This window comes from Megalobrama amblycephala, linkage group LG24, assembly GCF_018812025.1.
Source record: "Megalobrama amblycephala isolate DHTTF-2021 linkage group LG24, ASM1881202v1, whole genome shotgun sequence".
NCBI classification, from domain to species: Eukaryota; Metazoa; Chordata; class Actinopteri; order Cypriniformes; family Xenocyprididae; genus Megalobrama; species Megalobrama amblycephala.
In genome coordinates this window covers 81,017-103,838 of record NC_063067.1, presented here as the reverse complement: position 1 = coordinate 103,838, position 22,822 = coordinate 81,017, and the positions used below count along the sequence as shown (strand labels likewise).

The 22,822-nt window shown below is 44.5% G+C and overlaps 1 protein-coding gene across 4 annotated transcripts; it reads right to left on the bottom strand.

Annotated features, from left to right (window-relative positions):
- Positions 1–15: 15 nt before the first annotated feature.
- corin (corin, serine peptidase) lies at positions 16–20,630 on the bottom strand. 4 transcript variants are annotated; one of them, XM_048178809.1, is made up of 23 exons: positions 20,475–20,630; positions 20,182–20,292; positions 19,854–20,006; positions 17,853–18,119; positions 13,570–13,780; positions 12,357–12,541; positions 12,148–12,261; positions 10,748–10,855; positions 9,576–9,686; positions 9,371–9,493; positions 9,186–9,293; positions 6,576–6,807; positions 6,341–6,486; positions 6,074–6,181; positions 5,877–5,990; positions 5,683–5,793; positions 5,379–5,496; positions 4,805–4,933; positions 4,421–4,470; positions 4,142–4,316; positions 3,392–3,663; positions 2,598–2,731; positions 16–1,784 (listed from the first exon to the last, which is right to left on the bottom strand). In XM_048178809.1, exons 3-23 carry the CDS (start codon positions 19,972–19,974, stop codon positions 1,602–1,604), a joined length of 3,120 nt encoding a protein of 1,039 aa, XP_048034766.1. In that variant the 5' UTR covers positions 19,975–20,006; positions 20,182–20,292; positions 20,475–20,630; the 3' UTR covers positions 16–1,601. The 4 variants fall into 4 exon arrangements, with proteins under 4 accessions (XP_048034766.1, XP_048034767.1, XP_048034768.1 ...); XM_048178810.1 differs by lacking the exon at positions 9,186–9,293 and having other exon boundaries at positions 19,854–20,008; XM_048178811.1 differs by lacking the exon at positions 19,854–20,006.
- Between the last annotated feature and the right edge of the window lie 2,192 nt (positions 20,631–22,822).

Genomic DNA, 22,822 nt, shown 5'->3' with positions numbered 1-22,822 from the left:
GTGACAAATCTCAAGTTAATGTAATGGATATAAATCTTTAATGCACATTTTTACACAAACGTGAACTGTATTTACAGAGCATTAAAAACATAGTACATCAGAGTTCAGGTTTACTGCTTTATGCACAAAATCAGTAGAAAAATATTCTTTAAAAATGAAAACCGACGGAATGTTGCACTAAAAGGCAGAAGCTCTGTGACACAGTGAAGAGAATATTACTACGACAAACACGTTTAACACACTGAAGGGAAAACACACTGATGTCATTAACTACACAAACCAACATAGAAGATCATTGGTTGAGAGGTTTTTGAAGGTCCTGCCCATTTACAGAACCAACCAATAGCAGCAGAGAAAATGCAGAGGAAAGGAAGGTGAGCAGCAGGAGCCCTTTGACCTGGTGTGAAATCGTGAAGCCTGTTTCGCACATCTCGCACCAGCAGCACGTATTCGTTTCAGTGGCAGTGTTAACACACACAAGCCTGTTTGAGCCGCGCAACAGAAAACACGCTGAAAATGGACCCGTTTATCTACAACAATAGGGCTTTATGAAGCATGATAAAACACTAGAGTGAAAACACTAGACGTCTACAGACACAAACTCTACTCAGTTTACAGCTGCGCTTTGACTCTCGGGTAGATTATTGATAGATTAACATTTACATTTCTGCATTTGGCAAACGCTTTAAGCGACTTCGATTAGATTCAAGCTGCACTTTTCTTTCAGCTCTTGCTTCCCCTGGGAATCGAACCCATGACCTTTGCGTTGCGAGCGCCGTGCTCTACTGTTTGAGCTACAGGAAGGCTGTTCATCTATCATGTAAACTGATTTCAGGACAATCAAAGTTATAACAATTATCAATATATATTTCATTATGGCTGTTTATAAATGTAGTAACAACAGAAATGTGTCAGTGTGAAAGCGAACGTGTGTCTACTGATGTGCTGCAGATACAGGATGTGTGAAACAGACCAAACACACACACACACACACGCGCACACACACACGCACACACACACGCACACACACTCACACACACGCGCGCACACACTCACACACACACACTCGCACGCACTGTCCGTGTATCAGTCTGTGGTGTTTATAAGGGAGATTCTCTGTTTCTGGATAACGTGACAGATCATACAGGCCTGAACGTGAAGCTCGCTGACATTCATTGTTGCGTCAGAAGAACACAAACGCCCAACTGCAGCTTGAGTTCATGTTCTCAAGCATGTAACGGGCGCTGAAGCATTAGCACAAACGCTCTCGGTCAGTTTCTCTTTCAGCAGTCAACGCAGAGCAACAGTGGAAGAGAATCTGGTTGAACTGTCGACATGTTTATAGCAGCTGCCTGAATAGAAACACATCTGGTTTAATGACAGACGTCTGAAGGAAACTGTCGCCCCCTTGAGTGCGTGAGTCATTACTGCCACGGTAACATGAGGACGTGTGAAGCTTGTAGCATGAGACGTGCTTGTCATACAGTCCAAAACGAGTGGCACACACTCACACGTGGAATGATCAGTGTAGCAGGTTCACGGTCCGTCTCCAGCTGTGCGTGTGTGTGTGTGTGTGTGTGTGTGTGTGTGTGTGTGTTCACCTACAGCAGGCTAAACGTGCGCAGGTAAATCTGTCTCTCGATCCACTCAGTGAAGTGAGTCACATTGGCGTAGACGCCGGGGCCCAGGACCTTAGAGAAACACACGGAGCCCCAGGAGGTCAAACCGTACAGAGACCAGCGGCCGTCGTCCTCCTCACAGACCAGCGGACCGCCGCTGTCACCCTGGACACACACACACAATCATAATGTCACCGTGACAACACACACATACACACACGTGATGTCACCATGACGACACACACACACTCATAATGTCACCGTGACGACACACACACTGATGATGTCACTCTGTCATAATGTCACCGTGACAACACACACACACGTGATGTCACCATGACGACACACACACACTCATAATGTCACTGTGACAATACACACACTGATGATGTCACTCTGTCATGATGTCACCATGACAACACACACACTCATGATGTCACCATGTCACCATGACAACACACACACTCATGATGTCACCATGACGACACACACTCATGATGTCACCATGTCACCATGACAACACACACACTCATGATGTCACCATGACGACACACACTCATGATGTCACCATGTCACCATGACAACACACACACTCATGATGTCACCATGACGACACACACTCATGATGTCACCATGACAACACACACACTCATGATGTCACCATGACGACACACACTCATGATGTCACCATGTCACCATGACAACACACACACTCATGATGTCACCATGACGACACACACTCATGATGTCACCATGACAACACACACACTCATGATGTCACCATGACGACACACACTCATGATGTCACCATGTCACCATGACAACACACACACTCATGATGTCACCATGACGACACACACTCATGATGTCACCATGACAACACACACACTCATGATGTCACCATGACGACACACACTCATGATGTCACCTTGACGACACACACACACACACTCTCATGATGTCACCGTGACGACTCACCATGCAGGAGTCGATGGTTCCCGCCTCGTATCCGGCGCAGAGCATCCGTGACGTGATGGTCTTCATGTCGAAGTAAGACTGACACTGAGAGACGGAGATGATCCGCACCTCTCCCTCCTGCAGCTTAAACGGCACTGCGGCAGAAGATATGAACATACATCAACAACAAACCAACAACAACAACAACAACAACACAGGACAACTAGTGCTGCTGATCTGCCTACATTACTAAATCATAAAATAAATCTAGTCACTGAAAAAGTGAGCGTTCTGTCATCAGTTACTCGCCCTCGTGTCATCCAGACCTGTATGAGTCTCTTCCTTCTGTGGAACAAGAAGATTTTCCGAAGAGCGTTTAGCCCGGTATTGTCACCGGACGTCACCAGAGTCCAAAACAAACTGGTGCTGATTCTGATAGACAAATAAAACTCTGAGACGTCTTCTGTGCTCCACAGGTCTGAGCGGCACCATGGGAAGTAAATGTTTGTGTGAACCGTCCGATCTCAGAGCTTCTGCTCACGTCTCACCATACTCTGATTACTCAAGTCCAGTTTCTCATCATCAAACACAGGGCATTAATGAGTTTGTGCTTGTTTATTACATCATGACATCAACAGATTCTCTGATGATGAGGGCGGGGCAACCTGTCACTCACATGAGATCCACCAATAGCAAACCACAACCATCCAATCAATTCCCCACAGACAAAATCAAGCCCCGCCCTACATTTGTTCTTATTTGAGAAGCCATTTGACTCAGATATATACGTCACAATAGAGAAGAACTTGACTCACTTCTGTTCCCCACGTGTCCCCAGCCCGTGATGTGGCAGTACTGGTCGGCTTTGGGCAGCTGTCCGCGGCGCGGCAGACAGACGGGTCGCACGTAACTGGTCACCTGCACCTCCGACTCCAGCTCCACCACGCTGATGTCATAGTCCACGACCGCGCGATTGTAGCGCGAGTGAACGATGATGCTTCTGACTCGCCGCGTTTGCATGTGTGGAGAAGGATGATCCAGATTATTAATCCCAAGAACCACCTTCCACGCGTCTGCGCTCTCACGCCTGCGCACGGGAGCAACAGATCAGGACTAGTCAGTCACATTTACTCATATAGTAATGAACGGGAAAATAACAGTGTTAATGTTGGAAAGTTAATCAATTATCAAAGAAGGTATGTATTTTTCTATCATTTTAAATTCTTATTTAGTCTTAACACACCATACAATGAAGTCCAGATCTCCAGATTTTGTCAGTACGCATTAATAATCACAACGTTTTTATATGTGTTTAATTGTATAAGAAATAAACGCATTCCTGTTCAGTCATGCAAGCTGTCATGTGAATCCTGTCAGGGCTTTAAAAACAATGGCCATTAGTCTAAAATGTGCATGTTTAGACAATTATTGATGCATTTTCTTGAGTAAAGTATTTCATGCTTTAGTTTCCTTTAGCGTGTTATAGTGTTTCTGACACTAGATGGCGCCAGAAGTCTAGGACTGGCACTGCTGTGTGTGTGTGTGTGTGTGTGTGTCTCTCTCACCCCTCAAAGCAGTGAGCTACAGTAAGAGCCCACTTGTTCCCAATGAGCACACAGCCACAGATGTGTCCGCTGGGATCACTCTGCAGTGAGCACTGCCACGGCCACCGGCCCGGGCGACTCGTGCGGCCTCCCAGAATCCTCTTCACCATCCGCGCAGCAGGGCGGCGGCCACATTCTGAAAACAGAGTGATGAAAACGAATGATGAAACAGCATCTTACAGCCAGTAGACATATGTGTGTGTGTGTGTGTGTGTGTGTGTGTCAGTCAGTCATACTTACCGTCTCTTGTACACTGCAGTGAGATCTTCTTGTATGATGGACAGCTCTGCCTGCAGAAGGAAGTGATGTTGATAAGAGTGACACGCGTTTCTGATGGATCAAGTGTCAAACACATTCTACATGTAGTGTGTGTGTTCAGTGAAGTCAGTCTCTAAACCGGCTGTTCTTTCATGAAGTGATTGATAATTACAAGCAAAAGCCTAAAATTCAACTTTCATGACATCATTCTTTAGTCTCCTTATGACCAATAATCCCTTTAGAAAGAGTCACTGAAAAGAGTGTTTAGTCAGATGTAGGGAACATTTCATTTAGTCATTTTGTCCCCAGATGCACAGCTAGGTCTCTCTCACACACACACACACACACACACACACACACACACACCCTCGCTTTTCCAGCAAGCCCTGTAGAGGAAACATGTTCTGTGGACTCCATTCTGGGTCGACATGCAGCCAGCGCCTCCGTCCCGCAGCAGACGACACGTCCAGCACTGCGTCTGCAGAGAGAGAGGAACTACACACACACACACACACACACACACACACACACACACACACACACACACACACACACACACATTTTTAAATAGTGAAGACATTTTGGACTCTATAATCAAACCTGCACATACTCGCTGTAATTTGCACAACTAACTGGCAAATATTCTTTGTACAGGAGAAACTGGCAGCCACAATTTCCCTCATAACAAAATCAAGGCAACAGTAACAGTAACACCATTAAGGAGGTTAATATCAGATGGAGAAAGTTCTTTAAGACTTGTAACACACATTAGATCAGGGTTCTGGAGTTCAGCAGCATTCGGCTCAAGAGCAGGAGTGGTTTTCTGAAGAGAGCGTGGGAAAACGGCAGTAAGATCTGCTTACTGTGTACACATTCGGTGTAATTTACATCTCTCGCAGTGAGTGTGTTTGGTGCGCGTGTGTCTGTGTACTGACCTTACCCTAAACCCATCTGTGTACATGTGATGCTGCTGAGGTTTGAGCTCCATCCATCCGCGCACACCTGATACTCCAACCCGGCCTTATACACCAGCACCAAACCCTCGTCAGACAGAGACACTAGAGGCAAACACGACATCAACGCTTCTCTTACACATGATAATATGTTCAGAAGAATATGGACATGAAAATGGAGAGGGAGGGTTAGAACCGCCCTCTATAATAAAGTGCTGTATAATCACAGCTGACATCGACCTGCACAAGGATGGACAGGAAGAAGTTCAGCTGATGGACAGAGTCTCTTACCGCAGTTCCACTCGTCTGAGCTGTCAGAGCAGTGTCTCCTGCCGTCACACCACAGCGATCGGTGAACACACTGATGATTATTACACTCCAGCTCATGACTGCTGCATGCGGCTGAAAACACAAACACACACGCACACATGAGAGCGTGCACACACACACTCTAGCGCACTAAACTGAGTGTGTGTGTCACTCACAGCAGTTCTTCTCGTCTTCCTGTTGGCTGCAGTCAGGAAACCCGTCACAGATCATGTTGTGATGGATGCAGGTTTTGTCTCCGGGACATTCCCACAAGCCCCGCTCCACACAGCCTAGTGACAGAGACGCAGGAGTCTTCACAAGTGTTGTGTGTTTGAGTGCGTTTATCACGTCATGTGAGTGTGTTTTCACTCACCGCATGTTTCCTCATCGCTGTCGTCATCACAGTCTGTGTGTCCATCACAGCGTTTGGATGAGAGGACGCATCGTCCCGAGCGACACTTGAAGTGACTGGGAGAGCACTCTAACACACACACACACACACACACACATTTTCAAGTTATAGAATGATCTTCATTTGCGTGTTGTTTCGTGTGCTTTAGGAAAACACGTTCAGCTCAGTTCAGTCCAAACAAATGAAAACATGAAAGTTGCTTTAGTTTGCGAGTGTCTGTGCACTGACCGTTCACATCCGGGTCAGGAAGTAAACAGGAACTGTTTGCTTGACCTTCCTCTGGAAACTGAGCACAATCTGTATCCTCAGGCCACTGCAATCCCACAATTCCTAGCACTGACTCACAACGCTCCTTTGAATTCCTACACAGAGACCTGATACACACACACACAGTCATTAGTGTCATTACATGTAATCATAAAGGTGTATATACACACACACACACACACACACACACACTAACCTGCAGGGCGGCACTCTCTGCTGTGTTAATGGATCACACATTGGCACAAGCACCGTACATGCGAAGAACATGAGATATTTGTAGCAGTTTGTCTGAACTAGTGCAGGAAAGAGCGACGACTCCCAGCTGACTGACGTCTCCTTCTGAGACTGATGACCCAGATAGTTGGGGAATCTGGTGGAGTTATAGGGCAGATTCATGCAGATCTCCACAGAGATGGGCTCACAGCCACCTGGAAAACACACGATGTCAAAGATCATCAGAACACAAACATCAACCCTTTCATGCATGAATTATGATAACCATAGTCAGGATGCTCTTAGGGCATGAAAAACAAGATTTAAATTTTTTTTTTTATGCATTTTACAAAGAGATCTTCAGTTGTCCACTTGAGAGGACAGTATGCAGTTATGTTTTAAACAAAGAGATACTGTATTAAACATAATACAGTAATAACAGTAATACTGTGCGTATTTAACAAACCAATGAATATGATCATGTGACAACTGTAACATATATATAAAAAAATATAATAGTTTCAATTATTGCAAACGCAATTGAGTTTGTTCAACCAGCAGACAGCGAAGAACTTCATACAAGTTGAACTTCATGTGTCTTTGATATCAGAACATGAAGACGTGATTCCATGAAAGATCTGGAGAAGGTACAGCTCTGTGGAAACACAACGCTCACGCTCCCTCCAGCCTACCACAGTATGTCGATTTACCCTTATTAGCTGATAATTCTGATTGTTCAAAATGGACACATTTCTACCATAGCTCTCCTCTGAGAAAACCTCAGACTGAAATGCATTACAAGTAACATGCATTACATATTCAGATTACTTTACTGATGTAATGAGTAAAGTAACATGCATTACATAATCAGATTACTTTTCTGATGTAACGAGTAAAGTAACGCATTACATAATCAGATTACTTTTCTGATGTAACGGGTAAAGTAACGCATTACAAGTAACATGCGTTACATAACCAGATTACTTTTCTGATGTAACGAATAAAGTAACGCATTACAAGTAACATGCGTTACATAACCAGATAACTTTTCTGATGTAACGAGTAAAGTAACGCATTACAAGTAACATGCATTACATAACCAGATTACTTTTCTGATGTAACGGGTAAAGTAACGCATTACATAACTCGATTACTTTTCTGATGTAACGGGTAAAGTAACGCATTACATAACTCGATTACTTTTCTGATGTAACGGGTAAAGTAACGCATTACAAGTAACATGCATTACATAACCAGATTACTTTTCTGATGTAACGAGTAAAGTAACGCATTACAAGTAACATGCATTACATAACCAGATTACTTTTCTGATGTAACGAGTAAAGTAACGCATTACAAGTAACATGCATTACATAACCAGATTACTTTTCTGATATAACGGGTAAAGTAACGCATTACATAACTCGATTACGTTTCTGATGTAACGGGTAAAGTAACGCATTACAAGTAACATGCATTACATAACCAGATTACTTTTCTGATGTAACGAGTAAAGTAACGCATTACAAGTAACATGCATTACATAACCAGATTACTTTTCTGATGTAACGAGTAAAGTAACGCATTACAAGTAACATGCATTACATAACCAGATTACTTTTCTGATATAACGGGTAAAGTAACGCATTACATAACTCGATTACGTTTCTGATGTAACGGGTAAAGTAACGCATTACAAGTAACATGCATTACAAGTAACATGCATTACAAGTAACATGCATTACATAACTCGATTACTTTTCTGATGTAACGGGGAAAGTAACGCATTACAAGTAACATGCGTTACATAAACAGATTACTTTTCTGATATAACGGGTAAAGTAACACATTACAAGTAACGAACATAACATACATTACACAATCAGATTAATAATAAACACACGTTTATTTACAGCCAAAAAAAAAAACATGTTTCTGCAGATGAAGTATTTTCAAGAACAACAGTCACGGTATGTATGTATGTATGTATGTATGTATGTATGTATGAATTGTAGCTGAAATGTAGCTAGTGATGCATGATGTCCAATTTAATGGACAGATGATTAATCAGAACTTCCTCCCAATCTAAAATCAATACTTGGAAAATTTAACAATGATATGACTCCTAAGATGTTACTTGATGTTACAACATTCTTTTTACCTGCAAGAGTCTCCTAGGATAGAAGGAATGGATGGATAATCCGGAGCAACTTGGCATTTCTGACTGGCCGTCAGCCATCTTGGTTTGGAGAAAAAAATCCACATACAAAGTCTTGCCACTTGGTGGCAGTGTATGCACTAGAGTCCACTGTAGAGGTTGATGTGCAACTATGCCATCAAAATCCATGCATACGCAAGAAAACGGCTTTTTAACAGCTGTCCACTGTACTGACCTCTATGCGTGAAAGGGTTAAAGTGTGTTGTTACCACACATTAAAACTATCCAATCGGGTCGCTTAAACCCGCGATTTTTGCCATTTGGCTAAACTAATTGACACTAAATCTAGAGTAAAACATAGGAGTAAAACATGGGAAACTCTGCAGTGCTCTGTGTGTGGCCAGAGGTCGTAGGTCAGAGGTCAGTTTCACTCACTGCAGTTGTTGCCAGTGTTGCGCAGGTCACATGATGTGTTTCCATGACAGCCAGAGGAGCAGGAGATGGAAGTACAACCGGACTGACCAGGTGGACACAAACCCTGAGCTGAGAGACAGAGCCATCAGTGTGTGTGTGAGAGAGAGTGTGTGTGTGTGTGTGTGTGTGTGTATTTGTGCACTCACTCTGTTGTTGTGTGCAGTTCTCTTCATCACTGCCATCTTTACAGTCATCTTCACCATCGCAGCGAAAGGCACTGGGAATACACTGCTTATTCCTGCACTCCACCAAACCCTGGGACTTACACGCTACACACAGACACACACACGTTAATGCACTGCAGGGTCACACAAACACACAGTACAGAGAAGGCAGTGTGCAGCGGCTCACAGCAGTTCAGCTCGTCGCTTTTGTCCAGGCAGTCATGGTCTCCGTCACAGAGCCAGTCTCTAGGAATACAGCGTCCTTCTCCACAGCGATGCTCTTCAGCTCCGTCACACGCTGCAGCAGAGGAAAACACTTCAGTAAAGACCAATGAACTCAAGTAAGTAAAACACATGCGCAGAAATTCTTTATGCTTTATTTGGAAGTAGAACTTTTAACCCAATACACTTCAAGCGAAATCAAAGAACAAACCGGTGTGGAGTTCGAAAGAAGCTTGTCAAAGCTTTTCGGAAAAGTTCACTCTGGCTGGTGAAATCACATTGGTCCGTGCCGTGATGTAATAGGTGGGTGTGGCTCTGAGGCTTCGCCTTCTTTGAGGTATAAAGGCCCTGATTCATTTTGGCCCCACAATCAGGCCAAAATGAAGTTCGTTTTGGGAGTTCGAAATGGTTTGCCAAAGCGAACTCTCAGGAAAAGTTCACTCCAGCTGCAAAACACATTTCATACTACCATTAGTCCGTGATGATAATGTAATAGGAGGTGTGGCCTGAGGCTCCGCCTTCTTTCAAGTGGAACTCTTCTCAGACTCATTTCATCTGTTTGAGGTAAGATCTCCGCAGGTGATCTTCATTTTGTGGTGTGTTTATTTACATATTCATTCAAACGTGGGCGGCATCGTGATGTTCCCTAACAGTATATCACTGCAAAGGCATTTCAAACTTCTTTTTACCCCCAAGATAAGAATGAAAAGGAACTTTTCCATGAGTATATCAGGGCCTTGAAGTTCAGAGTCAAATCTTCATCAGACACAGTTGATCAGAGCAGCACAAACTCCTCACAGACATTAGCTTCTGCCCTCCACCATCTCTCTGACAATCATTCAAACCGGTCCCTGCTCAATGTTTCTCCAAATTTCTTCTACCAACTTCAACGATCGGCTCTGAGTGTTGTGTCGCCATTAAGCACACGCATTAACATGTTCAGTTTGACAGCCCTAGCTGTGATTGCTGCTACTCTCTGTCATGCACACAAACGAGGCATATGAAGCTCTTCAGATTGTTGGATTAGCTCCCGTCAGTTCTCGTACTGAACATTTGCACAATGTGAGTGGATTCTCCTGTTATGAACTGACCTGATCTCAATTGTGAACCCAAATGAAGCATAGCAAATGTACTCACCACAGTTCTGCTCGTCACTCAGATCGCCACAGTCATCGTAGCCGTCACACAGAAGATCAGAACTGACACAGCGACCAGTAGCACACGAAAACTGACCATCTGCACAAGCTGGACAAACGACAGAACCAGAAGATCACAGTCAGATCTCATTACAGTAACATGTGATGCATCGCTGGTGAACACAGTTTGGCACAAACACATTCTCAAAACTCAAACAGAGGCCTCCTCGTTTCGTCGAGACCTGAAAACCGATCAAAGTAAAACATCTTGAAGAGTATCTCAAAGGGAACGAGGAGTGAGGAAGCGTCCAGAGCAGGTGTGTGCAAAACCTGACTCACATGTGAATTCCCCTCCCCTTCTCATCTGTCACAACAGTATTACCTTTTCAGGCAATCATGCATTTATAAAATACATAATGAGGTTTCTTGATTAGGTTATATTTAATATGAATTTCTTAAATAACTAAACTTTAACAACAGATCCTTTAAGCGCAGATGATGACACTTTGAAGTGACACTCGAGTGATCAAGAACATTCCCAGTTTTCCTTCTCTTCCTCATCATTTTCTCATATTTTAAAGGTGCCGTAGAACATTATACAGTGCATAAACAAAGTTCACACAGCTAATATAACCCTCAACTGGATCTTTACAAGATGTTTGTCATGCATGCTGAACATGTGAGTATAGTATTTATTTGGATGTTTACATTTGATTCTGAATGAGTTTGATAGTGCTCCGTGGCTAAAGCTAACATTACACACTGTTGGAGAGATTTATAAAGAATGAAGATGTGTTTATGAATTATACAGACTGCAAGTGTTTAAAAATGAAAACAACGACGCCTCTTGTCTCCGTGAATACAGTAAGAAACGATGCTAACTTTAACCACATTTAACAGTACATTTTAGCCGCATGCTAACGAAACATTTAGAAAGACAATTTACAAATATCACTAAAAATATCATGATATCATGGATCATGTCAGTTATTATCGCTCCATGTGCCATTTTTCGCTATTGTTCTTGCTTGCTTACCTAGTCTGATGATTCAGCTGTGCACAGATCCAGACGTTAATACTGGCTGCCCTTGTCTAATGCCTTGAACATGGGCTGGCATATGCAAATATTGGGGGCGTACATATTAATGATCCCGATTGTTACGTAACAGTCGGTGTTATGTTGAGATTCGTTTTCCGGAGGTCTTTTAAACAAATGAGATTTACATAAGAAGGAGGAAGCAATGGAGTTTGAAACTCAATGTATGTCATTTCCATGTACTGAACTCTTGTTATTCAACTATGCCAAGGAAAATTCAATTTTTGATTCTAGGGCACCTTTAAGGGGCTGAAGACACAAGGAAAGGAAGCACTAATAATAAGACAGGAAAAGCACCCACTTACTGCAATCGGCCTCATCGCTCCAGTCGTCACAGTCGTTGTATCCGTTGCACACTAGTTTGAGAGGGACACATATTCCGGTCGCACACAGAAAGTGATCACTTCCTCCGCACACAGCTTAAGACAAAAATCACAAAAAGACAAACCATCAGAACTTCATTCATTCCAAATGCAACTCCAGTGCCTGAAGAAAGCCCCGTGTCCTGACTCACAGAGTTTGCCTCTGGCCTGTCGTGGCATGTAGCAGAGCGGCATGTTTTCAGCTGCAGTTCCCGTGTTATTGGTAAACTGAGAGCAGCGCAGGAAGTCCGGCCAGGACGCGTTGAACATCTGCAGCACGGGTTCACAGCCTTCACGAGCCGCCTCACAGAACGACTGACACGGCAGCACCAGTGTCCTGCAACACCAGCGTCCGTTCATCAGAAACAGAAACAGCTTACAGTAACACAGCGCCCCCAATGACACACTATACACTTGTCACTTGTACTTGTGATCTATGTAGTGAATTTCATAAGGTTATTTTGTCATTCACCATCAGAGACTGTTAGCCCCTCCCCCTCCGCTGCGAAATTAAAGCTGCGACAGTCAAGTGCATGAAGTGTCCAACATTTCACACTGTATTTTTCGGTTAATTAAGTGCATCATCCGGGTATTTGAAGTGTACTTTTGTTATTTTATTTGGAATTTTCAGTGTGGACACACTACTCACACGATTTATACTATATAGAATAGAGTGCAAATTAGGATGCGCCACTAGTATTTGTTAAGAGAACAAAATTGTCACTTTCTGGGAAATTGGCTCAAAATATCAGTAATAAAAAAGGAAGTTGCTGCAATCTGACTCTTTTTTCCTCCATCATAAATGAGTTTCGTCTCAGAGCATCAGACTAAACACAATAAATGCTGTCATGTTCCCTTTGTGTTCGGATGCTGGTGTTTGGGAACATAAGCGTGTGAGACGCTTCTGGAGGGAAATAAACCAAATCATTCTGATGACAGACTTTGGCTCAGGCGTTTCAGAACCACCAAACCAACATTTGAGTTGCTGCAATCCGATTGGTCCGCTGGTTATCCAGTTAGCCTTTGCTGAGGCAAAGTCACATGAGGTTTTGAGGGATTTATTCAGTAAATGTGTTTCTATCATAGTTTTGAAATTGGACATTGCGTTACAATGAAAAGGGTACAATTTTTGTGATATCAACTTCAAATTTGGAACACAACTTGGTTAGACATACGGCTTTGATTTTCAGTCCAATTTATTTTGTAAAATATTTATTGTTTTTTATAAAATTGGCTCTTTTATTTAGAAGGCAGGACTTATTCTGCCATATTGCACATTACACTTTCTCCATTTAATTTGTGGATACTGAACCTGAACATGGAGGCAGAACGCGATCACACTGTATTTTGAAGCATGTCACAGACCTGCGATCTCCGTGGCTGATGCATTGTGGGAGTGCGATGGAGCATCCAAACAGCATGATGTGCCTGTAACAGGACAGCCGACTCAGATAGCTGAAAAACTTCAGGAACATCTGCAGCTCGCTGCTCTTGACGACCGTCGTCCCCGGCAACACACCACTCTGATTGTACGGCAGCATGTGACACTGACTCTCTGTGATGTCAGAGCAGGAACCTGTTACAAAGAAAAGTGAAATGTGATTGGTTGATGCATTGAGCAAGGAGTGATTTCAGTGGTCAGTTTAAAGCAGGTGAGCTTTCAAACCATTACGACTATGGAGATAGTAAACCAGACATGTGTGTTTGTAAGAGTGTGTGTTTGTGTCCGTGTGTGAGTGAGTGGGAGTATGGGACCCACACCTCAGCGTGGTGAGGAAGAGAAAGGTTAAGTAGGGGACTGCCTACTCTAGCTATACCATCAGCGATGGAGGGTGCTTGCACCGAAGAATCACCTAGGGCGTTACGCGAGGTGGACAGGCCTTGCGGGAACCCTGAAAATGGCTGGACAAATGTGCTTCGGCGAAGACAGTCATGATGTCTTTTGGCTACAACTCGGCCTGTCATGACATTGGTGAAGACCGCACAGCAGCAGAGCAGACGCAAGTCACTCTGAAGGGTGGTATGGTTCCCTTCTTGGGATCACTTCTGGACAACTTGCTGCACCAGGTGTGACGGTCATTTGATGCTGACCTGGAATGATAGTATGAAAATACCATCCATATCCTGCCAGGTGACAGAGCAACCCCTTTTTGGGGACAGTGCTGACCAGCTGATTATCCAATTCTGTGGTCGACGAAAAGGTATAAGTTTAAACTGCATGTTGCCTCTTGGAATGTGCACACACTTTTGGACTCTGTTGATCGTCACAAACGGAGAACTGCAATCATTGTCCGTGAACTGGCGAGATACAGAATAGACATTGCTGCTCTCAGTGAGACGAGAATTTCTGGACAAACCAAACTCACAGAAATCAACGCCGACTGTACATTCTTCTGCACTGAGCAGCCTGAAGGTCAGCTAAGGCAGCCTGGAATTGGATTCGCTGTGAAGACATTATTGCTACCACTCCTAGAAGTGCAACCTCGCGGCCTGTCGTCAAGGCCGATGACCTTGCAGCTGATGCTCAAGAACGGCTGTCTTGATTAGTGCCTATGTGATGACCAGAAGGAGTCTTTCTATGAACACCTTAACACTACCTTACGTTCAGTGCCTCAAAAACACTGGCTCTTCCTCTTGGGAGACTAATATGCATGTGAGACGTGACGTTGCTTGGCTGAAAGTCTTGAGGCAACACTCAATGGGAAACAAGAATACAAACAGCACTCTGCTGCTGGAGATATGTGCTCAACATGAGCTGGTGATCACATCCTTGTTCAAAGCACTGGCATGTGTTGGATTACATCACCCGGCAGGAACATTTTAGGGAGGTCCATATAACTCGAGCCATGTGCGGTACAAGCTGTTGGTCTGACCGCTGACTGCTGCATAGTGTGATGTCTCTGGACCTAGCTTCATCACATCGACATCAAATGCTTTCGACTTTTGGCTCTAAGGTTCGTGTTGACTCATGCCATATTAACTTCTGTCAGACTCTCTCAGCACCTTGAGCAATCAAGCTGCCATCTATGTTGAGGAGATATGGTTCAAACTCAGGGATATCATGTACAGCACAGCTGCTGAAGGCCTCGGCTTCACCACACCCAAACATGAGGACTGGTTTGGCGATCAGGATGTTGAAGTGGAAGCCCTGTTGAACACCATGCATACAGCTCACTTGGCATGGATCACTGATAAATCCAGCACTGTGAAGAAGTTAGCATATACTGGGGGAAGAAATGCACCACAGACCCGCCTGTGTGAAATGAAGAACAGGTGGTGGCTGTCAAAAGCTGAGGAACTTCAGTCTGCTGCAGACCGATATGATATGAAGATATTCTACCACGGTCTAAAGGCAGTCTATGGGCCCATGAGAGCCTGTTCTACACCTTTATGGAACATTCTGACAAGGCTGAGATCCTCAGATGCAGGGTCGATCATTTTCAATTGGTATTGAACCAGCCGGCCACTTTTGATGAATCAGTGGTTAGCAACATAGCGCAGTGGCCAACGGCCTCAGACCTGGACCATATTCCATCCCGGGAAGAAGTTGCACATGCCATTAAGCAGATGCCCTCTGGTAAAGCCCCGGGTTCTGATGGCATTCCAAGTGAGGTGCTGAAAGAAGCTAAACCCTCTCTTCTCCAAAATATGGAATGAGGAAGCTGTATCTCAAGACTTTAAAGATGCACTGATGGTGCGCGACCTTACCAATCACTATGCGATCGTTTCAGAACTGCAGTTTCCCGGTTTGGGCTCACTGTCAGTCTAAAAGAAGACAGAAGTCATGCTTCAAGTTAAACTCCAATCCAACGGTAATTACCTCGGTAGCACATCAGTGCCCACAAAAGCTAGTGTTGCCTTCGGTTGGCTCTCCAAGAGAATATGGGACGAGCACGGCATACAGCTGGACACAAAGGTGGCAGTATATGAGGCAGTCATCCTCACAGTTCTGTTGTATGGATCTGAGGCCTGGACCATTTATCACCAGCAGATTGCCAAACTCGATCAGTTTTGTAAGCGCTGTCTCCGTTGTGCTGCACATCAAATGGCAGGATAAGGTCCCAAATACTAAGGTACTCCAGACCTGAGGTATCAATAGTATTGAGGCCTTCCTGCTTGCTGCTCAGTTTCGCTGGTCTGGACTTCTTGTACGCATGGCAGATTCACGCCAAAGCAGGTTTTCTATGGCTAGCTCCAGAGCAGCATGCGCTCTCAAGGAGGGCAACTCAAGCGTTACAAGGACGGCCTCAAAGCCAATTTGAAACTATGCAACACTGACCCAAATGACCTTGAAGAGATGGTTGCAGACGGGACATCATGGCGAAGCACAGTGCCATACTGCCATTACAAACGAAGAAGCCGAAAGCTCAATACCTTAAAAACAACAACATCTTAACCAGTTTACGAGCAACACCCGAGGCCAGCCCTGTCCTTCAAAGATCCTTCGAGGCCTCTATTCACATCATTGGATGCACCAACAACTGTGACGAGATCTGTCGTGTCGACAGCTTAGATCATATATGTGAGTGTGTGTGTGTGTAAGTGTGAGTGTGTGTTGTGTGTGTGTGTGTCAATAGCAGACAGTTGGGTTGGGTTAGTGTAAGGGGAGAGAATGTACAATTTATACAGTATAAAAACCATTACATCTATAGAAAACATGGAAACCCAACATCCAAAGAGTGTGTGTGTGAGTATGCGTGTGTGTGTACCTGAGTGTGTGTGTGTGTGTGTGTGTGTGTGTGTGTGCACTCCCTAAGAGTCACTGATTGTAATTGTGATTCTGGTGCTCAAGTCAAAGTCAGAAAGACAAGAGGAACAGCCCTCACACACACACACACACACACACACACGGACCTCAGGAAAGATGATTAATCATTAGACTGTTTGGAGGAGACAGACACAAATAAAAGCTCCTGTAGAGGTCATCACAAGAGGACACACACTCACAGATGACTTTTGGGACAGAACCTTCACTAAGGACACTAAAACACTCTGTCTCACACACACAAATGGACAGAGAGAGAGAGAGACTCAGGGAAATCTGTGTTAAATTAGATTAGCAGCTGGTCTGTAGAGGACAAAAGACGCGAGATGTTTGACATAAAAGGGCTAAAGAGAGAGACAGAGACAGAAGGACAAAGCAGATGATAAAATATGAACTGAAGCTTGTGAAATTTAAAGGGATAGTTCATCTAAAAACGACCAAATATATGGCTTTCTTCAGATGAACACAAAGATTTTGAGAAAAATAATCCATCTCTGTGAGTCAATGTAATGTAAAGTCCCAAATGTTGACGCGAAATAAGGCGTAATCCACTCGACCCCAGAGCCAAAAGATAGGTGTGTGTAAGAAAAACACAAATACTGTAATCTTGATATTTTAAACAATGAAGACACTGATCCGTCCGCTGGGGTCGTGTGGATTACGCTCACGTGGCTGCTTATTTTTCTTAAAATCTGTGTTTATCTGAAGACAGAAAGTCATATTCTGGTCATTTTGGGTGAACTAACCCTTTATGAGGATCTGACCTCACATGGAAACTAGCTTGAAAGTGTTTTCAGACTGTTTGGAGAGAACAATCATAAACAACACGGCAGCACATGCTCAATTTTAGCGAAATATTACTTTAACCCTTCCACAATCGTACCAGCCTCTGCGCTCATGCTCGTCGCCGTGGAAATGGACATCCACCAATCCAGCGAGGCGGCAGCGGTGGGACCCGTTGATGAAGAGGAGGAGGATGAAGAGCCGTCGGCACGAGGCATCCAGTGTGGAGGAGCGTGGGTCGGGACCGTTTCGTTATCGGATGCCATTGGGCCGGGTTCAGTGCTGTTAACGGGACCATCGGTCAGCGGTGTGAGCGTTGCTATGGAGACGGGAGCTCCGGCGTCCAGCAGGCCATTCCCAAATAAACCTGGACAAACACGAAAAAAAACAGTGGATAAAAGAAAGAAATACACACACACTAAGACTAGGTCTGTTGCTGGACGGTGGGACAGATTAAATATAAAACCAGCGACAGCTGAGGTAGTGAGGATATTTATACACACACACACACACAGAGTGTGTATTAATGCATCCGAACTCTTCTGGGAATCCGAACGGCAGCAGCTCTTTTCACATGGTTTTAGTTTGCTCTGATCTGTGAACACACCAATACTGCTTCACACTTCTGCCGAGACAAACACACCATAATAAACTAATCATGATCAACAGTGTGTCGCTTCCGCAGCGCAGACCGGATCGTTTTCAGGCCGGAAAATATTTCACCGCAAGCATGAGAATTGTCACGTCAAACAGACAATAAAGGAATCGTTCTCCCAAAAATGAAAGTCTGTCATCATTTACTTTGACTTACTTTATTCAGCTAAACATATTCAGAAGAAACAACATTGACCTTCATTATATGGACAAAAAACGATCTTCTTTTGTGTGTCTCGGGGTTCTGCCGTAGCTGAATGAATCTCTGCCCGGATCGATCTAGAGGAGCTTGAGCTCCTGTTCACCTCGATCCAGCAGATCCAGCTCTGAACCTGCTGATCAAACACACTGATCCCGGTCAGCGCAGGATCTCCAGGAGCAGGTCTGGATCTGATGCTGTCACACACTCCTGCTCCTCTGAACACACTGTCTACTTAATATGAATCACTCGTTCTGTGTGACAGACAGACGGACGGAGAGAGAGAGAGAGAGAGACACCAGCCGCTGTGACGGTGCAAAATCAGACTCGTGACACAGCAGGACGTCCGGACAGGACGAGTGTCTCCGTTTCACAGCTCTGATCACGTCCCACCGAAGAGACTCTCGGCCAATAAACAAAGAGCAGACAGAAAGAGAGAGAGAGAGAGAGAGAGAGAGAGGGAGGACGAAGACACGGAGCCGGTGGGATGAGAGTCATCCAGATGTCATGTGTGTGTGTGTGTGTGTGTGTGTGTGTGTGTGGGTGTCTGTCCAGACTGACCTTTTGACCTTGAGCTGATGAAGACTACAAATGCTTTACACTTTTATGAGAAGCAAACAGACACATCTGAACACACACACACACACACACACAGGTTTGTTTTGCTATCTTAGTGAGGACATTGCATAGACTTCCACTTATTTTATATCAGGTCAATGATATTTTCTATCACCTGACCCAACCCTTCCTGCTAAACCTGCCCATCACAGAGTCATGTGACCATCACTAGATTTAAATAAAAACCTCTTTTGGCTGATTTAAAACTAGTGATGACCAGTCAATGTCTCACTAGTGGGTAGTGAAAGTATTTCACAATAATATATAGGACATTTGGTCCTAAACAAGTCACACACACACACACACACACACACACACACACGTCACACAGACGCAGATTCCTGTCGTTCAGAGACTCTTTCTGTGAATATCATGCCGTGACTCATTTGGCAGGAGACAAAATTAGACATAAACAGCCTGAAAAATCACAGACAAATGACATAACAGCTCTAATGATCAAACACACATTAGCCTGTACAGAGAGACAGCAGGTGTGTGTGTGTGTTATAACACGCATAATGTAAGTGTGTGTGTCACAGTTGTTTTTAACACTTGTTTATCTCATCACTCTGTGATGAGCAGACTGACAGTGTGTGTGTGAGAGTGTGTGTGAGAGTGAGTGTGTGTTACCTGTGAGCGTCAGCAGCAGCACACACACACAGATCAGGACGCACACACACGGCAGCAGGATGAAGAGCAGCAGACGCAGATGTTTCCCGCAGAGCTGCGTGTGTGTGAACGCTTCACCCATGATCAGCTCATCACACACACACACACACACACACCTGAGGACACACACACACACACACAGATTTCTGATAACAGAATCCAAGTTGCAGATATTCAGTCATAACAATAGCTAATATTAAAGTAAATAATAACTGTAATGTTCTTTTAACAACAGTCACAATAATGAATAGAAATAACTCTGAAGTTTGATCGCGCGCGCGCGCCTCACCGGTGAATCAGCTCGCGCTGTGACGCTCCTCCGGTAACGGCAGCAGTTCACTGGAGATCAGGACCATCAGAGGCTATTTATACACGGGTATTTTCGCTTCAGAGTTTCCAGCTTCAACAGAAGAATCCGACACACACACACACACACACACACACACACACACACACACACACACACACACACACACACACACACACAGCAGTATGTTATTTATAGGAGCGGAAAGGAAGAGAGAAACTGCGCGAGTTCAAATCTCACACACACACACACACACACACACACTGAATACTTACTGAAAGTTCACTGGAGTCGGGTCCATCGCACACTTTGTTCTGTTATTGCGCGTGAAACTAACTGAACACTAGCGTGTCTGCGCGCGACCCGCGCCACACTGACGAGTGAGACCCGCGCGCTCATTTATATCTGTCTGTGTGTGTGTGTGTGTGTGTGTGTGTGTGTGTGTGAGAGAGAGAGAGAGAGAGAGAGAGAGAAGCGGTTCGTTTCGACAGGCTTGAATGAATCAAACTCAGACCTTTAAACCTCGACTAAAACAAACATTTAAACATTCACAAGAGGTCAGGAACTAACAACATTTTATTTGTCGAACTCTATCGTCCACTAGAGGATTTATTTATAGTAGCTACATTTGAGAGGAAAGATCAACGCAAGAGATCCTTCAGTAAACAGATCTACAAAATCATCTCTTAATTTACATTTTCCTCCAAACTACACATGATTTATGCTCAATCCACTGCTGCTCCAGGATCAGTTTCTCAAAGTCACATACAAAACTAAACTAACGAAACAAGCTGATTCTAGTTAAACTCCAGGAAGAGAAAACGTTATAATTTATTATATGAAAATGGTTCTCTTCTTTCTGCTTTTCAGATCCTTGAACTGAAGTTCAAACCACTGGAGATGTTTCTCATGTGTAAATATTGAACAAATTAAAGTCAAGAAATCCTTCCACTGAACTGGGATTTCTGCATATCTTTAGGCATTGAGACGAGTTTAATGATTCGATGCAATTCCGATTTCAATTAATGTGTTTGTCTACACCGATCAGGCATCACATTATGAGCACTGACAGGTGAAGTGAATAACACTGAACATGTCTTCATTAGTGGGTGGATATATTAGGCAGCAAGTGAACATTTTGTCCTCAAAGTTGATGTTAGAAGCAGGAAAAATGGGCAAGCGTAAGGATTTGAGCGAGTTTTACAAGGACCAAATTGTGATGGCTAGACGACTGGATCAGAGCATCTCCAGAACTGCAGCTCTTGTGGGGTGATCCCGGTCTGCAGTGGTCAGTGTCTATCAAAAGTGCTCCAAGGAAGGAACAGTGGTGAACCGGCGACAGGGTCATGGGCGGCCGAGGCTCATTGAAGGCTGGCCCGTGTGGTCCGATCCAACAGACGAGCTCCTGTAGCTCAAACTGCTCCAGAAGTTAATGCTGGTTCTGATAAAAAGGTGTCAGAATACACACATATGGAGCTGCAGACCAGTCAGGGTGCCCATACTGACCCCTGTCCACCGCCGAAAGAGCCAACAGTGGACACGTGAGCATCAGAACTGGACCATGGAGTGATGGAAGAAGGTGGCCTGGTCTGATGAATCACGTTTTCTTTTACATCACGTGGATGGCCAGGAGCGTGTGTGTCTCTTACCTGGGAAACACATGGCACCAGGATGCACTATGGGAAGAAGGCAAGCCAGCGGAGGCAGTGTGATGCTTTGGGCAATGTTCTGCTGGGAAACCTTGGGTCCTGCCATCCATGTGGATGTTACTGTGACACGTACCACCTACCTAAGCATTGTTGAGACCATGTACAGCCTTTCATGGAAACGGTATTCCCTGGGGGCCGTGGCCTCTTTCAGCAGGATAATGCTCCTGCCACAAAGCAGAAATGGGTCAGGAATGGTTTGAGGAGCACAACAACGAGTTTGAGGTGTTGACTTGACCTCCAAATTCCCCAGATCTCAATCCAATCGAGCATCTGTGGGCTTTGGGAAACTGATCCTGCAGCAGGAGTTTCCTCATGGAGTCACGTGTGGCGAGTCTGAAATAAAAATAAAACAATGTCTTAAATCAGTTTACAAGTAGATTTTTATTTGATCTGACATGAAAGGCACTTGCCAGACAAATGAACACACCTAAAAATATCCCCAAAATGAACCTCAACAAAGACATGTTAAGAAATACTACTGATTTGTGTATTGTTGGGGTGTTCACTCCAACAGTGTGTGCGACGGTTTTTGAGAAATACCATAGGTTTCGACAGCACCGTCGCTCCTTCATTAACCACAGACCGTGCGAGTCTGAAGGGCGGTGTTGAGGTAAGAGGAGCAGATCCCGAGACGACAGACTCCACCTGCTGTGTCTGGATCTTCTGTACAGTTGGATGGTAAAGCTGGTGTTTGAGAGGACACGTCCCTGGAGCAGGAGCTGAGGAGCATTATCAGATACGACAGGTCTGATTTTCATGAACCCAATGAAGACGGTTCTGATGATTCAGGGTCAGGTCAGTGGTCTCCAGCTCCACTTCTGAAGCCTGAATGGTTGCCGTCCTTCAGGTCGACTGAAGGCAGTTTGAGAGACGGAAAAGAAAGCAGGGAGATAGACAGGTTTATAGTCGTGAAC

What these genes read in the sequence shown, in the direction of transcription:
- corin (XM_048178809.1), bottom strand. Translation starts at nt 19,974, where the DNA reads ATGGGTGAAGCGTTCACACACACGCAGCTCTGCGGGAAACATCTGCGT. An exon ending in GAGCGATGAGGCCGATTGCA is followed by an intron (nt 10,856 to 12,147) that starts GTAAGTGGGTGC and finishes TCGTTTGTCCAG; the next exon opens with CTTGTGCAGATGGTCAGTTT. An exon ending in TCCTGACCCGGATGTGAACG is followed by an intron (nt 6,182 to 6,340) that starts GTCAGTGCACAG and finishes TGTGTGTGTTAG; the next exon opens with AGTGCTCTCCCAGTCACTTC.